The sequence below is a fragment of the Rhipicephalus sanguineus genome, chromosome 1 (assembly GCF_013339695.2).
Source record: "Rhipicephalus sanguineus isolate Rsan-2018 chromosome 1, BIME_Rsan_1.4, whole genome shotgun sequence".
In the NCBI taxonomy this organism is placed as follows: domain Eukaryota; kingdom Metazoa; phylum Arthropoda; class Arachnida; order Ixodida; family Ixodidae; genus Rhipicephalus; species Rhipicephalus sanguineus.
Genome location: NC_051176.1, coordinates 53291748 through 53310770, shown reverse-complemented (window position 1 = coordinate 53310770; position 19023 = coordinate 53291748). Strand labels below are relative to the sequence as shown.

General features: G+C 48.1%; 1 protein-coding gene across 1 annotated transcript; it reads right to left on the bottom strand.

Moving 5' to 3' along the window:
- Window positions 1–1067: 1067 nt before the first annotated feature.
- On the bottom strand, window positions 1068–18331 carry LOC119388336 (uncharacterized). The gene is made up of 4 exons (XM_037656070.2): window positions 18311–18331; window positions 11044–11079; window positions 3121–3513; window positions 1068–1562 (listed from the first exon to the last, which is right to left on the bottom strand). Exons 1-4 carry the CDS (start codon window positions 18329–18331, stop codon window positions 1071–1073), a joined length of 942 nt encoding a protein of 313 aa, XP_037511998.1. The 3' UTR covers window positions 1068–1070.
- Window positions 18332–19023: the final 692 nt, after the last annotated feature.

Genomic DNA, 19023 nt, shown 5'->3' with positions numbered 1-19023 from the left:
GATAATGCGCCTTGTGGGACGCACTTCAACACGCTTATTGGCATATGCAGACTGCTAAAAGAACAGGCGTGCAACAGAAGGCGTGCGGACGCAACTTCATCCGCCCTGGGAGAAAATGTATACAGAACTGGACTAAACTTACCTCATAAATAAATCCCGTCTGCGTGAAGATACGCCTACATATATGAGCATAGTTTATGTGCTTCAGTGTTTATTTACATATATATATATATATATATATATATATATATATATATATATATATATATATATATATATATATATATATATATATATATATATATATATTCAAAATGAAGCGTTCTACACCAGTGCGCTGCATGTAACAAAAGCACATGTTGGTTTTTCTGGGCCTTGGAGGCCAAAATTAGTCTTAGAAATGTCCATAAGGCAAGACGTTCTAGTGTTGGGGAGTTATTGCATAAAACTAAACAAATGTATCGTGACTGGCAGCGCCGCCCATACGCTTATGTTATTATGGTAACGAGTGCACTTCCCTCAAATAATTGTCTGATATTATGGCCTTTTATCAGGTGTATCACCGCACCTACCGTGAGGAGACTCGTTTCGAGAGTATTCACATATCGTACAAACGTTCGTTGACAAAGGCATCTTTCAAATGCCTCGGCGCCTTATTTCTGGTCCCCAATTAATTTTCATTAGAATCCTCACTTACATAATAAAATAAAAAAAGCAACGAAAAGTGCGCTCTCAAGCGACAAGAACATACTCCGTCGATAATGTTAGCACTGTACATCCTGCCACAAAAGCTCCAGAAGGAACGCACGCACCCAAGTTCTTCCCAACGGCAGCGTTTAGGTGCCTACATCGTTGCGTTTACGTCTCCCTGTATGCCGACACGTGTCTTCCCGATGAAATGGCTAGAGATTAACTGTACGAACACAAAGTCAGCTTCTGTCTGACGAAGCTGGCGAATGAACTTGATGATTCCGGGCATGGCAGCTGCCTTCGACTTCGCAATTCGTGGTCCTCACCTACGTCACGTGAGAAAAAAAAAATGTAAACACCTGAAACTGTGCTACACACGCCTAGCCTCTCCTCCTGAAGAGCTGCCCGATGAACTTGTTGATGCCAGCTTGTGGCGTTTGTCCATCTCCGGCGCCAAGCCCGACGCGGCCAACGTGCCAGTTGGCCGGGTTGACGAGCTTCAGCGATCCGCGCACCAAGTCGGACATCGCGAGCATTCCGTTGTTGACGGCCAACTGGAAGCCGTCGTACGCCTGCAGGAGGTCGTGACTGGCCGTTGGGAGGGTGCTGCCAGTGGAGTTTCCACTCGCGTTTCCACTGTTTGAGAGAGCCAACGAGGCATTCCTGAGATTGTGTGATAGCGCGGTCACAAATTCCCTCAGTGGCCGCGTGCTCTCGGCTCCCTGTGTGGCCATCCTTCGCATGAGCACAGGCAGAGCCCCGGTCAGGTTGCGCACCAGCAAGGTCAGGTTGCCCCTCGTCTGCTCCGTGAGCCGCGCCACGTCAGTCCTGGGCAATGACCGGGTGACGTTTTGGATGTTCTTCAAGTCTTCCTGCGTGTGACCAGGGGAAGCCATTAAGTCGATTATATCAACCCTAAAACAGGAATCTACGCGAGACAGGAGCTCAAAGAAAGATGAAGGCTTGAAGAGACCGACAGAGCAATGTTCCAGGACTTAGCAACCTTAGCTATCGCCTTCCTTTCCAGTGTAGTGCGCCTCTTATTTTGCATTCACTTTCTTCGCACCCTATACTATGCACCAGGCTCGTATTCACAAAAACGGGTTAAGCTAATAATGTTCGCAAGACAATATTTAAGCCGATCACAATGCTGGACAGCGAAGCCGGCAATCTAACGCGAGAAAAAAAGAAGAGCATTTATGAAAAAGAAGTCTGCTGAATTCAGCCCCAATTTTTCCATAGTGAGGCATACGTATGCACAAATTATGCTAACGAAAGCAGCTGATTGCCTGACGACTAATACTTTCATCGAAGCGTTGAATATATTGACATTAATTGTGCGGCAAGAGAAAGCGATAAAGGAATCTAATTAATGTGAGATGATACCACAGTGGTAATTTGCTTGGAAGAGGAATGATAGTATGAAACCATACATCACAAGTATATATAAATGCACAACGGCAAGCAATAAAGCGTCATTGTTCGCTCGAAATAAGCAAAATGCAATAAGTGCTACCTAATTGTTCAAGCTAAATAGCACTAATCTTTCTAGTTTGCCGGTATGTATCCGAGCTGCAGCGACTACATCACGCTGCTTTGCGTCCGCAGCTTTAGCTATATAGCTATATGCTAAGGATCATGCGAGTGCGTAACTCTCAGGTAAGTTCTTGTATATCCATCCTCGTTAATACTTATAACACGCTTGTTTATGCGTTTTCAATTTCTCACGTAAAAGGCAAAGACGCGAAGCGAGCGAGCGCTGCTGTTGCGCACGCGAGACAACAGCGTTCGCTGTTGCGAAGTTGAGAAGCTAGCTCTCGAAGCACTCGTCTCCATGTCTCATCGTCTTTTGCACCTACAAGCTCGAAACGCAGGAAAAGTAATCAGGAATCATGTAGCGGGCCGCGTCATCTTTTGAGCGCTAGTTTGTGAGAATGCAACACAGAATTTCATCTAGGAATTGCCGCAATTATGGTAGTAATTAAATGTTTAAGTAATTTATATTGGCTACTTATCTAAGCGGTGATAAGTAAACAAGCTTGCCAGTATGCACGAGCCTATACAATGCCATTGATCGCATCTTCGTACCTCGTTGCACTTTTTTTTAAATTAAATTGGTCCTAGTTAGCAGGCCCTACGCTGCATATGGCAGACAGTTCTTTATAAGACGTTCGCTAAAATTTTGCTTGATTGCAAGGCTTGTTACATCTGCCATATATACCCATATTTCTGCAAACTAGAAATTATTGCTGACGTCGGGCGCATATAGTGAGCGCATAACAAAAAGTTATACAGAAACAATTCCCATACATGCACGCACTTTGTGATCATGTTATGATGTTTATGATGCATCGTATCTGCAAATGTTTCTTTCGGCCAGTAAATCCGTATGACCTCTCCGATCAGCATTACAACATTCGTGTCACCAACCTGGAAGCGATGCACGAGCTGATTGGCCGTGGGCGTCATGGCATTCACGCCTGCCGTGGCGATGCTGTTGAATGTTTGCAACGTTCGGTTCAAGTTATGCACCACTGTCTGCAGAGCGGCGCCCGACGTCACCGACTTGGACATATTGCGGAAGGCTTCGCTGGCCGACTGCAGTGTTCGCTGCAAGGGTTCGATGCCTGACGCGCCACCGGAAGGTGGCAGGCGCAGCCTCTGGAAGCTGTTTTGCAAAGCTTCCAGGTTCTTGACGATGTTGCCGTTCAGCCGGTGAAGCGAAGACAGGTTTCGCAACGCAGGTCCCAGCTCACCGACGTCTCTGATGCGCAGGTGATCTGTGATATTTGACTGGACGCGGTCGTACAGGTCCCTAGCGCACTGCGATCGAAAGAATAACAGGCGATGCCATGAACGATGATTAGGCTATGGGTCAGAGTTGGGAAGAAAATTTGGTATAGTTTGCGCAGAATGGAGGCTGAATTTAGTAGGTCGCATGTTATTCTTTAGTTTTTATTGTAGTCACAGAAGCCGCGCCATTTAAGGCCTTCGGCTTTAATAGCGTTCGAAGAGACCCTTTCGTGGAATACAGGCACGTAAATGTTAATTGGAAAGCGCCACTTTCGCCCACAGGCGGCACCATAAAAGGAAAATAAGTGGTGTTATACTATATGGTGGTTTCTTTTTATGACTAAGTATGTAAATTATATGTATACAGTGCCTATTTCAATGTTCAAATTTCTGCACAGTGAACCAACCAGTGAACATCTGACATCTCAGCGCATCAGGTACAGCACCAAATTGTATCTTTCTATACAAGAGCTTACAAACTGATTCCAAGGTAAAAAGGCATATTAATGTGGGCGTAATCAGTACGCGTGCACTAGTATTGAAGTATAGTCTCCTGAATAATCCATTTCATTGCGCATGTTGTTTAGATCATTGCAGCGCGTTTTTTTTTTCAGCTCGCTTGGCATAGTTTGAAGTGAACGACAGCGCGTAAAACAAGGGCGATGACAGCACGAACGACATCAGCGCTGGTGAATAAACGAAAGAAGGGGAATTTTAAGGGCTCGTTTTTCTTTGCTAGACACAACATTAATTAGAACCAACAGACAAGAAACCCAACGAAAGTATATAGGGGATGTTATTTTGTAATAATTATGATGTAAATGTGAAGAAAGTAGAGTGGACGAAGAGATAACTTGCCACCGGCACGGACCGAACCTGCGACCTTCAAATAACGCGTCTGATGCTCTACCGCTGAGCTACGGCGGCGGTCGTCCTCCCGTCCACATTATGGCGTATATATGTGCATTTAAACCTCGGAGTGTTAGTAAGCGCCGCTAGTAGCCATGACAGCGAGTGTGGAACATCCTTTTTCTGCCTGCTCGCGTCACTTGGTCCCTGCCGGCGGCAAGTTATCTTTTCATCCACTTTCTTCACATTTACGTCATAATTACTATACAAAATAACATCCCCTATATCAGCGCTAGTGTCGTTCGTCTTCTCTTCGTCCTTGTTTTACGCGCTGTCGTTCACTTCAAACAATGCAACACCACCCAGCCCAACGTCGTACCCTCTTATCGCTTGGCATAACGGGCACGTATACAATGACAGCCGTTAACGTCGAAAATATTTTTAAAAAATTAGCGCCGCTTGCACTGAGTCTCGCTGGGCTAGGTCACACCAGAGCTGGTGGGCACCTGGATGGTCCTGGCTTGGCTAGGCTTTTGCCCTCTCACCTGTGTCTTTCCCACCCCTTGCTATTCCATACTTTGAATGGCTATGCATGCTCTCTTTTTTATCTTTTTTTAGTCTGTGTCTTTTTCTTTCTCTCTACGTCTATTTGTTTCTCTGTCTTTCTATGTTTTTCTGCCTGTCTTCCCTTTCTCTCTCTCTCTCTCTCTGCAGTCGTTCTCTCGCCTTCTTGTTCACTTTTTCTTCCCTTTCTTTACACCTATTTCTCTTTCTGTTTCTCTCTATGTATATACTCGTTCTCCCCTCCTCCTTTCCCTCCTCCTTTCCCTCCTCCACACCCTCACATCCCTTTGCCACCTCCTTGCTATGCTATACTACACAAGGTTATGCTGTGCTCTGCTAGCGTGCCTGGATGGCTGTGTGGTTACGACGCTCGTCATTGGACGGTAGGGATGCGGGCTCGAATCTGGCCTCGCCAAGAATTTCTCTCTTTCTATCTTTCTCTTTCTTTCGCTCTCTCACTCGTTCTCTCACCCATCAGAGTTACTGCATCCCACGCCGGACAAATTCATGCACGTGCTCGGGGAACGAAGAAGAAGAGGAAGGCGGTGAAGAAGAGGACGGAGAGAGCGAGCGCGTGCCGGTTCCTGATGATGGTAATTTTCGATGTACGACGCACGGTAAACATCGACCATAACAGCTCTGCTGTCAAACTCCTATAGCTCGTATGTGCCACAGAAATTCGGCATATCCCACTACTCACCACATTGGTCCGCTTAAAATTAACAAGGGAACCCACGGTAGGCAAACACCGATTATAATAATATCTCGGGTTTAACGTCCCAAAACCGCAATATGATCATGAGAGACGCCGTAGGGGAGGGCTTCGGAAATGTAGGCCACCTGGGGTTCTTTAATGTACACCTAAATCTAAGTACACGGGCCTCAAACATTTTCGCCTCCATCGAACATGCAGCCGCCGTGGCCGGGATTCGATCCCGCGACCTTCGGGTCAGCAGTCGAGAACCATAACCACTAAACCACCGTGGCGGGGCGCGCAAATACCGATTAGGCGCCGCACGTTTCAGCTTCTCTTGTTCACCATCAGTACAGAGTGCTTGGGCAGTGATTGAGCACGTGCCTGTTCATGATAATGATAATTTTCCATCTACGACACGCGGCAAACCTCGAGCTTAAGAGCTCTGTTGTAAAAATTATGTAGGTACAGACCACATGGTGTCTGCATACAGGAGCGAAGGGTTGGGGGCCAACCATGTACCTTCGAGAGGCTTCGAAATTTAAAGCAGGTGTGGCGAAGCAATTGGTACTGTTCAACGGTTGCGCTCTCCAGCGGCTCCTAGTGCCGTCCAATAAACAGCTTAACAAATTGGTGGAGAGCGCAACCGTTGAACAGTACCAATTGCTTCGCCACAACTGTCCGAGCACCATGTCCGAGTCTGACAAGATCCGGAACATTATGAAGGGCATTGACGACGATGCCTTCACAATGTTGCTCGCTAAAAACCCTTCCACCGTGGCCGAGGTCATAACACTGTGCCAGAGCTACGAGGAGCTCCGCCGGCAACGTTCGATGACCCGTCGCTCTCCATCACGCGGCGAAGAGCTTGCTGGCTTGGTGGCCATACCTGACCAGGCCACGCTGCTGGCAGAAGTGAAGGCATTCGTGCGCGAGGAAATCGCGCGCCAGTTCTCTCTCCTGGCCTTTGCCCACCCGCCGCACGTTCAACAGTCGTCGACGACCCTTCTTCCTCCCATCCGCCGAGCGATTGAGCAGGAAATCGCGGAGGTGATGCCTGAGTACCACCAGCAACCTCCGGCTCCTGCGCCACAGAGTTACGCTCAGGTTGTCGCCAGGACGCACCAGGCAATCCCTGCGGCTGCACCGTTGAGTTACGCCGAAGCCGCCGCTAGACCTCCGTCCTTCGAAGCGGGCGTGCCGGCTACGTATGCTGCCGTCATCCCTAGGTCCCGACTGCAACCCACCTTGCAGTCAGTTCAGCAGCCGCCCCGTCAATCGCATGCTGCGACGTATGCGGGACCTGCCCCGGCGAACCGATGGCGCACACCCGACAATGGGCCCATCTGCTTTGCATGCGGTTATGCCGGTCACGTGGCCCGTTACTGCCATCGCGTGCAGCCGCCTCGAGTCGCGTCACCCACCACCAGCCAGTCCAGCCGTGCATTCTACGACCCGCCTATGTCGCCGACGTCACGCCCAGCTCCATCCACTCGCCGCTCTCCGTCTCCACGCCGTCGCTCACTGTCACCAATGCGGCCACGTTCTGTCGCACGAGAGCAGGAAAACTAGTCGTCGCAGTCCACGAGGCAAGGGCTGCGACGCTATCGAACTGTAAAAGCCCTCAGCGAAGTCCATCGAATGTCATAGACGTGTTTGTGGACGGTGTTCGCGCATCTGCCCTTATCGACACTGGAGCCGCCGTATCCGTTATGGACGCAAAACTTAGCCGCTTACTTCGAAAAGTGACGACGCCACTTTCTGGGATGTCCCTCTGTACCGCCAGCTCCCAGAGTATTAGGCCTACAGCAGTATGCACTTCTCGCGTCGTCATTCAGGACGTTCTGTACGACGTCGAGTTCATCATAATTGCTGCATGCTCCCACGACGTCATCCTGGGATGGGATTTTCTCTCCCGCCACGACGCCATAATTCACTGCGCACCAGCCGCCCTCGAGCTCTCACCGTTCTCACATTTGACGCCGGCAGACAGTCCATCGGCATTCACCAAGACCCTCGTCAAAGACGATACCAAAGTTCCTCCAAACTCGTCGACGGCTGTACCAGTTTACTGCGCGGGTCTCTGCGACACCATTGCACTCCTTTCGCCATCTGACCGCGTTTGCACTAGGAAAGGGTTGCTGGTACCTTTCGCGACCGTGCAAGTCACTCAGGGTAGCACCGCTATTTTTGTTACCAACCCATCCCCGCACATTGTAACGTTGGTGCGAGGGGAATGTCTCGGCAGAGTGGAGCCCCTCGAAGACGCACAAGTTCTGGACGCACCCGATGACTCGCACTGCACCAGTTCCCGTACCATCAGTGCCGTTTCCACGTCTGATTCCTCACCCGCGGATGTATTTGGTCCCTCCATTGCTGACAACCTTACGTCGGTCCAACGTTCCCAGATTCTGTGCCTGTTGGAAGAATTTCGTTCTTCTTTCGATGTCGGGCAAACTTCTCTCGGCCGCACGTCCGCTGTTACGCATCGCATCGACACTGGCGCCCAGCCACCACTGCGGCAACGTCCATATCGCGTGTCTCCCACAGAACGTCGGGTAATTAATGAGCAAGTCGACGATATGCTTCGACGCGACGTTATTCGACCCTCGGACAGCCCGTGGGCGTCTCCTGTTGTTCTCGTTGCCAAGAAGGACGGTTCTGTGCGCTTCTGTGTGGACTACCGAAGGCTCAACAAGATCACTCGGAAGGATGTTTATCCGCTGCCGCGAATCGACGACGCGATTGACAGCCTCCAAGGAGCAGAGTACTTTTCATCTCTCGATTTGCGCTCGGGGTACTGGCAAGTACCCATGGCTGATGACGCTCGACCGAAGACAGCCTTTGTCACGCCCGACGGCTTGTACGAGTTCAACGTCATGCCGTTTGGTCTGTGCAATGCGCCCGCGACCTTCGAGCGCATGATGGACACCGTTCTGCGCAACTTGAAATGGCACACGTGCTTGTGTTACCTGGACGACGTCGTCGTTTTCGCTCCGGACTTCTCCACGCATCTTCAACGTCTGCGGCATGTCTTGACGCGTTTGACCAACGCCGGCCTCCAACTGAACCTGAAGAAGTGCCGATTTGCAGCACGGCAGCTGACAATCCTAGGCTACGTCGTGTCTAAGGACGGAATCCTTCCCGATCCGGCCAAGCTTCGAGCCGTGGCCGAATTTCCCAAACCTACGTCCGTCAAAGAACTGCGCAGTTTCGTAGGACTGTGCTCCTATTTTCGACGTTTCATACGCAACTTTGCCACCATCATATCGCCGCTGACGAAGCTCCTCGGAAGTAACGGGCCCCTACATTCGTGGTCGTCCGAATGCGACGACGCGTTCGCACAGCTCCGTCGTTTGTTGACGTCTCCTCCCATACTACGCCACTACGACCCTACGGCCCCAACCGAGGTACACACGGACGCCAGCGGTGTAGGCCTCGGTGCTGTTCTTGCGCAACGCAAACCAGGGTTCCCCGAATATGTCGTCGCCTACGCAAGTCGTACGCTTACTAGAGCCGAGACCAATTACACTGTCACGGAAAAAGAGTGCCTGGCGATCATCTGGGCCCTTACAAAATTTCGACCTTATTTGTATGGTCGCCCATTTGATGTCGTCACCGATCACCACGCACTATGTTGGCTGTCGTCATTGAAGGATCCCTCGGGCCGTCTCGCCCGCTGGGCACTTCGCCTGCAAGACTACGACATCCGCGTGCTGTACCGCAACGGACGCCAGCATGCTGACGCCGACGCCCTCTCGCGCTCCCCCTTGCCTGACGACAATGCCTCCTGCTCAGTATCTCACACTGCTGTTTCTTCTATCGATGTTCACACCATCGCTACCGAGCAGCGCAAGGATAAATGGATCGCTTCGCTAATAGACTTGCTCACTGATCCGTCGACAACACCAACCACTCGCGCGTTGCGTCGTCAAGCCCACCATTTCGCCATTCGTGACGACCTACTGCACCGACGCAATTACAACGCCGACGGCCGCCAGTGGCTACTTGTGATACCCCGAAGTCTGCGTGCTGAAATATGCGAGTCCTTCCACTCTGATCCGCAATGCGCGCACTCTGGGGTATCCAAAACTTACCACCGCATTCGACAACGATACTTCTGGCGAGGGATGTACCGCTACGTGCAGAAGTTTGTCCGCTCCTGCCTCGATTGCCAACGCCGAAAAACTTCAACGCACGTGTCACCAGTCGGTCTACAACCATTACCTTGCCCTAACCGTTCGTTTGGGCGCGTGGGCATCGATTTGTACGGACCACTTCCTCTGACGTCGGCTGGTAACCGTTGGGCCATCGTCGCCGTTGACCATCTAACGCGATACGCCGAAACCGCTGCCCTCCCAGCGGCTACAGCGCGTGATGTTGCCTCCTTCCTGCTACACCGATTCATGCTGCGTCACGGTCCACCACAGGAGCTTCTCAGCGATCGAGGCCGTGTCTTCTTGTCGGAAGTCGTCGAAGCCATTCTCAAAGAGTGCCATGCTGTTCATCGCAAAACTACTGCTTACCACCCGCAGACGAATGGCCTAACCGAACGCTTCAACCGCACGCTCGGCGACATGCTCTCAATGTACGTCGCCGCCGATCACACAAATTGGGATGCCATTCTGCCCTTTGTCACCTACGCCTATAATACCGCCCCTCAGAGCACTACTGGTTTTTCACCCTTCTTCCTGTTGTACGGAAGGCACCCGTTGCACACCATTGACACGATACTACCCTACAAGCCGGATCCATCTGATTGTGCGCCTATTTCTGACACAGCCAGGCTTGCTGAAGAGTGTCGCGAGCTTGCAAAGGCCTTTACAACGCACGAACAAGAGCGGCAGAAGAGCCTTCGCGGTGGCACCACCACTTCTGAGTCCACGTTCCTCCCCGGAGCGCTCGTATGGCTCTCGGTCCCTACCACTGCAACCGGCCTCTCTTCAAAACTACTGCCGAAATACGAAGGCCCCTACCGGGTCGTCGAGCGCACATCCCCGGTCAACTACCTGATCGAACCCATCGAACCAGCTTCAGACATGCGCCGTCGAGGGCGCGACATAGTCAACGTGGAGCGCCTCAAGGCCTACTATGACCCACTCATAGTAACGAGCTGTTAGGTCGCCGGACGGCTCCCTTTTCGTACCCGGGGTAGTTGTGGCGAAGCAATTGGTACTGTTCAACGGTTGCGCTCTCCAGCGGCTCCTAGTGGGTCGTCCTCTTCTAAACGCCTCTCGCGCTCGGAGCCCGTGCTTTTGCCTTGACTGTCGCCATAGTGCATTGTCGCCGAGTGCCGTCCAATAAACAGCTTAACACAGGCTTCACTTCAGACTTTTGCTGCCCACTCTAGCTTCCAGAACCGCACTTTTAAAGAGGGCGAGCAAGGCATTAAAACGTAAAATTGCATGTAGTTTCAAGCCTGTTGTCAGCAGAAGCAAATCAACGAAGCTTACCTTGTTGAACTTGACAATTTCTACGGAGTTGTTGCCCTGCAGAAAGAGGTTGACATATACATTGTTACCATTGCGCCTGGGAAACTTCAATTGGAAGCACGTCAATAGAAGCAGCTATTCACCTTTGTTGCTCCACGCTGTAGGCACTGCGTATAGAGGAGAGAAAAAAAAAGCAAACAGAACGTGCTAGTGAATGTTCACGATCTTCGTATTGGAGTGATGCAAGCATTTCACAGAGTAACGGCAACCCCAACCTAAAAGGTCCACATTCTTTCCATTTACAATGTGGGCCTTTAAGGCCGGGTGGCAGCTGGTGGCTAATTTGTGCCAAATTGGCTGCTTCGCAACCCTGTGTGGCGATGAAAATTTCATGTTGGCTCTATGGCTACTTTCTGGCTACTTCTAACTGCTAAACTGGAGCCATTTTTTATTATTTGAAGATAAACTAGAAAGTAACCCTAAAGCGTAGCCATCGTCTCCAAGCTTTTCTGTCGTGTTAACCGATGCGCGCGCATGTCCTGCTCCCACGAGCGGGCTGCTGCTCATCGAGGTACCCAACACGCGGCAGGACTAAAGCTGCAGTGACGAAGTTGCGCGCATCCAAGCGCGTGGCTATAGCACACTGCTGACGCTGCGCACCAGTTTTTAATGCTGATTCATAGCGCTTGTTCGCGTGTGAACTTGACAAAAAAGAGATATACGCAACAAAATGGCTGTTCATCTTCAACCAGATTTCACTACTTGAAGCCGGCCTTGTACTTCGTTCTACGGCTTCAAGGAAAAACAGCTTCAGCTTTTTCAGTGTTCCGACTGAGTCGTTGGCCCAAGATTACTTTGGCAAGAACTCTCCCTATTGTAGACAAACAGACTGCAGGCGACCTGAACTTAAAATAATTTATCAATTTATTTGCAACTTGCCCGTGGCCAAGCAAGAGGGAAAATATATTGTGCTCTTTATTCTACGTTCTGACTTATGCAAAATTATATTGTTTATTGTTCGATAATAAAAACTCTATTCATAATATCGCTTTTGTTCTATTTGGCTATAAATTTTGCGCTAAGATTAAATGAGGTGGCTACTTTGGGTACTTTCAGCTTGAGTTTTGGCTCTTTTTCAAATCTGTCCAACGGCAAGCCTGCTTTAAACCAATAAACTGAACTTAGCAAGTACGTCACATAGTCAACTAAGGGCCGCGCCCCTTTCCTGGATTGAGGAACAAAGTGTGAACAGCTAGGTTTCGCGTGGTACATTGTGCAGACCCTTCGGTGGGGGGGGGGGGGGGGGACGTTATCACTGAAGAGTTTTAATGCTGCAGGTGTTTCGTCTGCTACGTGAGGCACTGAGGATGACTCTTTGAAGATGCCAATGAGTCGCGTCCTAGCAGCGGCGGCAGAGATACCGATAAGACTTCGAACAAGCGCATCACTAGACAGACGTCAAGAGTTTACCCGTTATAATACCAGGTTTAACGTCGTTTTTTGTATGTATGAACCGAAACTTATATTGGAAATGGCCCAGTTCCATGTAAAGAAATGGCCGCACTTGGTCAAAGCCACAAAATGGTCAACGGTATGACGAACGAGAGACAAAGAGAATGGAGTCCCTTTCGAAACTTCATATATCACGTATAGCAGTAGCTAACATCTTCAGCTGACATTACTTTTAACTGATCTGTTCCTTTTGTGAATACTTTAAGCGACTCTTCTATCAGGACCCCACCAAAGAAATTACGAACTGCGGCCTACTTCTCTGGAATGATAATTTCGCGTAAAACTAAATATGAGTGGAAACAGCCTCTGCAGGCAAAAAATAAAACCGTGACAACACAGAAGATGATTTTGTTATCATTCGACAAGCCTCTGTTATGAATCGTACACTGTAAACACAAATTAGCCCATATGGGCGTTTTTAGCTGTCGACATCTCCTTTTAACTCCCAAGCCCAAAGTAAGAACTCCCATGGTTGGGCGCAAAATGGGCTGAAACCACTATTTTACCCTTATCGTCGAGATGCTCAAAATAAGGGAGTACTAACGTGGCATCACCTGATTTCATTCCGTAGTGAAATGGGCGTATCAAAAGAAGAGACGGCACGCAAGCCACAAAGGGGGTTAAAAATACGCCCTTGCTCGCCTGTCTCACCAAAGAACCCGTCTGTACACATGTGTTGTGCGTATTAGGGGAACCTACTAGGCGAAAAACCGACATAAGGGCTCAGTATCGGACGCTCGTTGCCTGACGTTGTCGTTTTTGTTTCGAATTTGCGGACGATGCAATAGCGCACCTGAGATGCAGTTATAGCAACAACGCCAAGTGAGAGTGCTCAAGGCTTGAAGTCCACGTTCACGTCGTGTAGTGTTTCCTGTGCTGGCGCCGAATGCGGCCGGTGAACTCGAGCTACAGCCAGCGCATCCCCGACCTTGGTCGATCGTCTTTGGTTACGCGCCAAGCACGTGCGTTGGAAACACAGCGGCCGTGCCCAAGTTACGACAGTCGCCTAGTCGCTGCTGCCTCGATCGTTCGCCTCGCAACGTTTTTGTTAAAAATATACAAGTTCGTATTGTAGACGTGCCTGTGTTTCTGTTTCCTCGTGAATACGCAAAGTTATCACGCAAACAATTCGCCCGCGACGTCTACACGGTCAACGCCCGTGAACGCGCGGCCGGCGATCGGTGAGAACTCCGCCTTCAGCAAATCAACATGACGGTTCGCCTGCGGAAGTTGAAAAACTTTTTTTTTAGCATCGTTGAAGTGTTCAAGCTGATTAGGCCGCCCACTACGAAAATTTTGATGAAGTAGCAAATAGTCCATGCAAGTGGATCGACAGAAAAGTGCTGGTTATGATGACGAAATGACCTGACGGCGGATCGCGCAGTGCAGCAGCCTGCTGAGTGAAGTGCATTTACCGTGGCCCAGCAGTGGCCGTGTCAAGCCGCGTCCAAGGATACTTTGTGTGAGTTAAGTGCTCTTCCGTGACAAGTGAACTATTACTGCGAGAGTCGTGGGACTAACAAAACAGCCTGAGTGCGCTATCGTGTCGATACTGCATTAGCTAATGTGGGCGCGTTTAACCGAGATGTTGTCTGTGACGATGGTTAAAAAAATGACTGGGTGGCATACAATTGAGACCCAGAGACACGTGCGTAACTTTGTTGAACAAATAAACCAACGGCGCGTTGCGAAAATCCGACACAGGCATCTAGGTTATTGCTCTAGTTTGCTTCAGCCAGTGGCGTAGCCGAGGGTGGGGTGGGGGGGGGGCACACAGGCCCGTGCCCCTCCCCCTGAAATTTTTTTTCCCATGGTATACAGAGCACAAAATGACACCTGACCCCACTTATCTGCCCAGACCCCATGTCGGATCAAGGAGGCGCCCCCCCCCCCCCCCCGAAAAAAATTTCTGCCTACGCCACTGGCTTCAGCAGTTGCAATCGAAGTACTACATGTATGTAGAGCAAATGCCTGAGAAATGATGGTTTTACTCGGTTATCCTTCGAGACGATATATCTTGCAGCAGCACTTGAGTTTTCGTGCTTGGCCAGTGGTTAAAGCGATGATCCGCCACGTGATCAGCTGGCCATCAGCGGTGGATGATAATACTCATCGAGCATAGCCCCGAAGCATTGCCACAAAATACTGGCCCAAGTAGGTGCAAACGAGACGCACACACCCCCCACCCTCACCGCTAAATGACAAGCAATGTAGCGTATACATGTCCTCAATTACATGGAGATCAACTTTTAAAAGCAACTGATATGTTATCATAACATGCATATAAACTATTTGTTTGCTTCGCTGAAAGTGGTAAAGGCCCCACATGCTGAAACTAAGCAACAAATATTAGATGATACTTCGAGTGCAAGAAACAAGTACTGAGCATCACTATTCGAGAAATACATTTCCTGCTGTAATTACACATGACCAGAGGTCACAGCTACAAGGCAGGCAAGGGTGTGCTCAAGTAAGCTAATTTAATATAATAATAATTGATGCGGTTTAACGCCTCAAAACCACGATATGATTATGAGAGTAACGGAGGGCTCTGGTAATTTTGTCCACTCCTTAACGTGCACCAATAAGCTAAGGAAGGTGTAAGGGACAGTAATTGTATGTTTAATTGTAGTGTTGTAATTATTACATAAATGGAAAGGAATTAGTGGATAAGAAAGATCAATTTGCTGCAAGCAGGGAGGGTCTCATTTCGGAAGACTTTGTGCCTTAGGTAGTACGCTAGGGTTTGTTGGTCAGCTTCTAGCTTGTAGTAAGTTGACATGCTATGTCACGCCAGATGGCAGTGCCTCCAGGATTGCACGAACATAGATACCAAGCACAGGGTACGGGAAAGCGACCACAGCTGTAGCTCAATTGATAGAGCATTGAACGCATTATCCAAAGGCTGTAGGTTCAGTCCTTACCTGTGGCAGGTTGATTTTTCATACACTTTAATTTCTTTCCATTTATGTCATAATTACTATGATATATATATGGTTAAAATATACAGGTAATGTCCTCTATACCTTCCTTAGAGTCAATGTTTATTGATTTCACTAGAATGTGAGACAAAGAGAACAATTAAGGCCAGTGGCGGATCCAGAGGGGGGCGGTAGGGGCGATCCCCCCCCCCCCAAGGCCTGTGTAGGCACGCTCCCTGCCCCCTCCTTCACTGCCTGTTGTCGACCTCATCACCAATTACGACAAATGAGTGGGACCACTGTCAACACAAATTAACAGTATTTATGCTGTGATGGGCTTCTTGTGATGACAGTAACTACTAAAAACAAAAAAGTCGGGACCCACCCCCCCTCACCAGTTTTACTTCAGGTGGCCGCCCCCTCTAAAATGAGGGGCTAGATCCACCACTGATTAAGGCTTCACATAAAAATAGTTTTGCATTGCTGCAATGCAACATGCACGGGAGCAGTCAAGGGCTGCAGGTAATCACATTTTCACTTTTTTTTTTGTAAATGGGACTGTGTGTAGTAAAAAATGGGCAGCCGTCTTATTTACATGTTCCCTCTTTGTCAGCATTCTTTAACGCTATCCTCCCGAACTTGAAGAATTAGCCAACACCATCCAGCCCAAACCGAAGTTTTTGAAAGTAGATGTTCGTCTGTTATAGCACTGCGATTTATTCATAATATAAGTGCCTTGCTGGCGAAAAACATGCCTACTAGTTATGAAAAACTTTAACATATGAATGGTCTCATTTAAATATTGGAAACATGCCCTGAAGAATTGCAACTGAAATGATGTGCAATTTTTGTGAAATTCTGTGCAGTTTGTCACACAAGTGACCAATCCACCACTATTTTAAAGACGTAAATATGATCAACAGTTAAATATGATCAAAGACGTAAATATGATCAACTAAAGACGTAAATATGATCAACAGTTAGTTGACATTGTCATGCCCATATGCAATGTATGTGTCTTTACAGATAAAGCAACATGTAGTGTCCTTTCGTTTGCTATGTGTGTGTTCCAGATGTTTGTACAACAGCTGTCAAACAGTTAAAGTTTAAAAAAAAACAGACCCTGTAATTCCTCATCATTGCCTTTTAAAACCAGCTTTTAAGAGCTGACATTTCGCCCCGGCACACAAAGCTGGGAAGCCTTTTATGCATCAGTGCAGTTTAATAGAGAAAAACGTCATCATTTACGACACCTAAATCTGTGTCCAAGAACCCACCAAAATGTGCGAGCCTTTGAGTGTTTTGCATGCACTTTAGCGAACAATAAATGCTTTGTAATTGAGTTTTTTGTTTACTCCATGAAGATGACTACCAATATGTTGTCATTTTTTATTTGCATGTCTATTGATTGATTGGATTTAACTCTCCAAAGCAACCCTGGACTATATATGAGGGATGCTGCAGATGTTTACTGTTGAATTTTAGTTTGGTGTTGCATAGCGTGCCCTTAAATAAAGCGCATGAATGTTTTGCTTGTTGCCTCCATAAAAGAAACCTTTGCGTATGCATCATCTAATGCAGCAAGGACGGCAATAAGTAAGCTTTTGCACCCTTCAGAAGTACTGGAGAGCTCAAGAAACAAAAATGCACTGTGGTTGTGGCGGCTGCATTTAAGTGCTGTTTGGCTGGCTATTCTTAAAGATGACTCCCACGCACTCTGTGGCTCATTCGTGCTATTAAAAGTTTGTAGGCGACTGCTTGTTGCAGAAGTAAAATGTCGTTATCCCCGTCACAGTGCTTAAAACATCAAGGAGAGAGGGGGGGGACATGCTCTCACAGGCTCATATATACAGTAGTTGTTGCAGGGACAATCGCGGTGTAGTGAAGCCAATTGTCTCTAAAAGGGAAGAAATGCTTATGAATTTTGTACAAAGAAATATATTATTCAGAGTGTATTCTGTGCATTTCCAATCAAGCACTAAAAAAATGAAGACTTTGGCAACAATTTTTGAAAAATAACTTGGGATGTAAAGGGCTAAAGATATGCAAGCTCGAAAGAAATAACTCTAGCTGCAACGCAGAACATTCATTTACTCACTGCACTGACAACCTCAGGTACGACAATGCTATATTTTATTTTTGCATACACTTGCCTATAAAAGACGTGAGAATTGTGCTCCTTCAGTATTACACCAGACTCGCTTTGCACTACTAAAGAAATGAAAATTTACTGGTAACGTAAGGAGACCAAGGTGAGCCTTCATTAATTCACAAGCAGGTAGCCTCACGCTCAGTTGCCTCATAAAACAGTATGCTATGACATCATAGGCCTGCGCACAGGGGGGGCGGCCGCCCCCCCTAATCACCTAAGAGGGGGGGGGCGCAATATCTGCCCCGTACATTGACCCTTCTAGTCGCCCAAGAGGGGGGGGGGCACAAAATCTGCCCCATACATTGACTTAGTAGGATGGGGGGGCACTGCGATGAACCTTTGCCCCCCCTGATGGGGAACCCTCCACACGCCTATGTATGGCATACAGCTGTTTCAGCACTTCTGCCAAGAAGCTTAGTCGAATAAGGTGGTGACCCATTGTGCGTATCATCTCAAGGAAATGCATGCAGGAGTACAACGATACACGTTTTCCTGTTTTGCTCACACCATACCAACCTAATAATCATAGTTGAATCAATATTTGGAAAACTGATGGTTCAGAATTTCCCTGCACGAGGCTCTACTGCCAAACAAATCAACTCCAACACTTTTCAAATGGGTGCTGTAGTGCTACGGTTGACCTGCCGAGGGCAGGGCGAGACCCCCGTCAAAAATGCAGGGGGAGCCGGCCTCCCAAGCCTACCCTGACTTCAACCCCTTCCATCATAGCTGTGCAAACACCTAGCTGACACCTAATGTGGACTTATTGTAATTCAATACAAGACAAATTAGATTATCATTTTAAAAACTCTGGACATAATTATAATGAAACCAGCATGACGTAATAATACAAAAAAGACAGAAGACACACGAGCACAATCACATTTATTGATCATTACATTTCAAGCATCTACAGTTTATCATGAACAATGATATTTAATACAACAGAAGTTCACTTAGCAGCTCCTCTTTAAATGTAGCTGCCACATGCATGACCATAGCTCAGCAAAAAAGTTGGAGCGCACTCAGACTCACTCAGCAAATATATATTCTGTTCTGAGGGCTCACTCGGACTCAGAATCACCAAAATTTTCCTCAACCGGACTCATTGGACTCAAACTCATGAGCGTTTTACTCAGCTGGACTCAGACTCAGACTCACGGCTTGACTTTAGCCTGAGTGAGTCGACTCAGGAGTCCATAAGCGTAAAACTACCTTTTTTTAGATGTTGGTGTCAATGCTATTTAATGCCAATATTTCACATAATCGGTGCTCTACGATACGCCTTTTGATCTTATACCTTCAAATACAAGCTATCATTAATCCAGTAATCCAGTAAGGACATTTTTATGAAATACCCGACTCACATGAGATATTTTTATCAAGAACTTTCAGTGAAGAGTTTGCGGGGGGAGG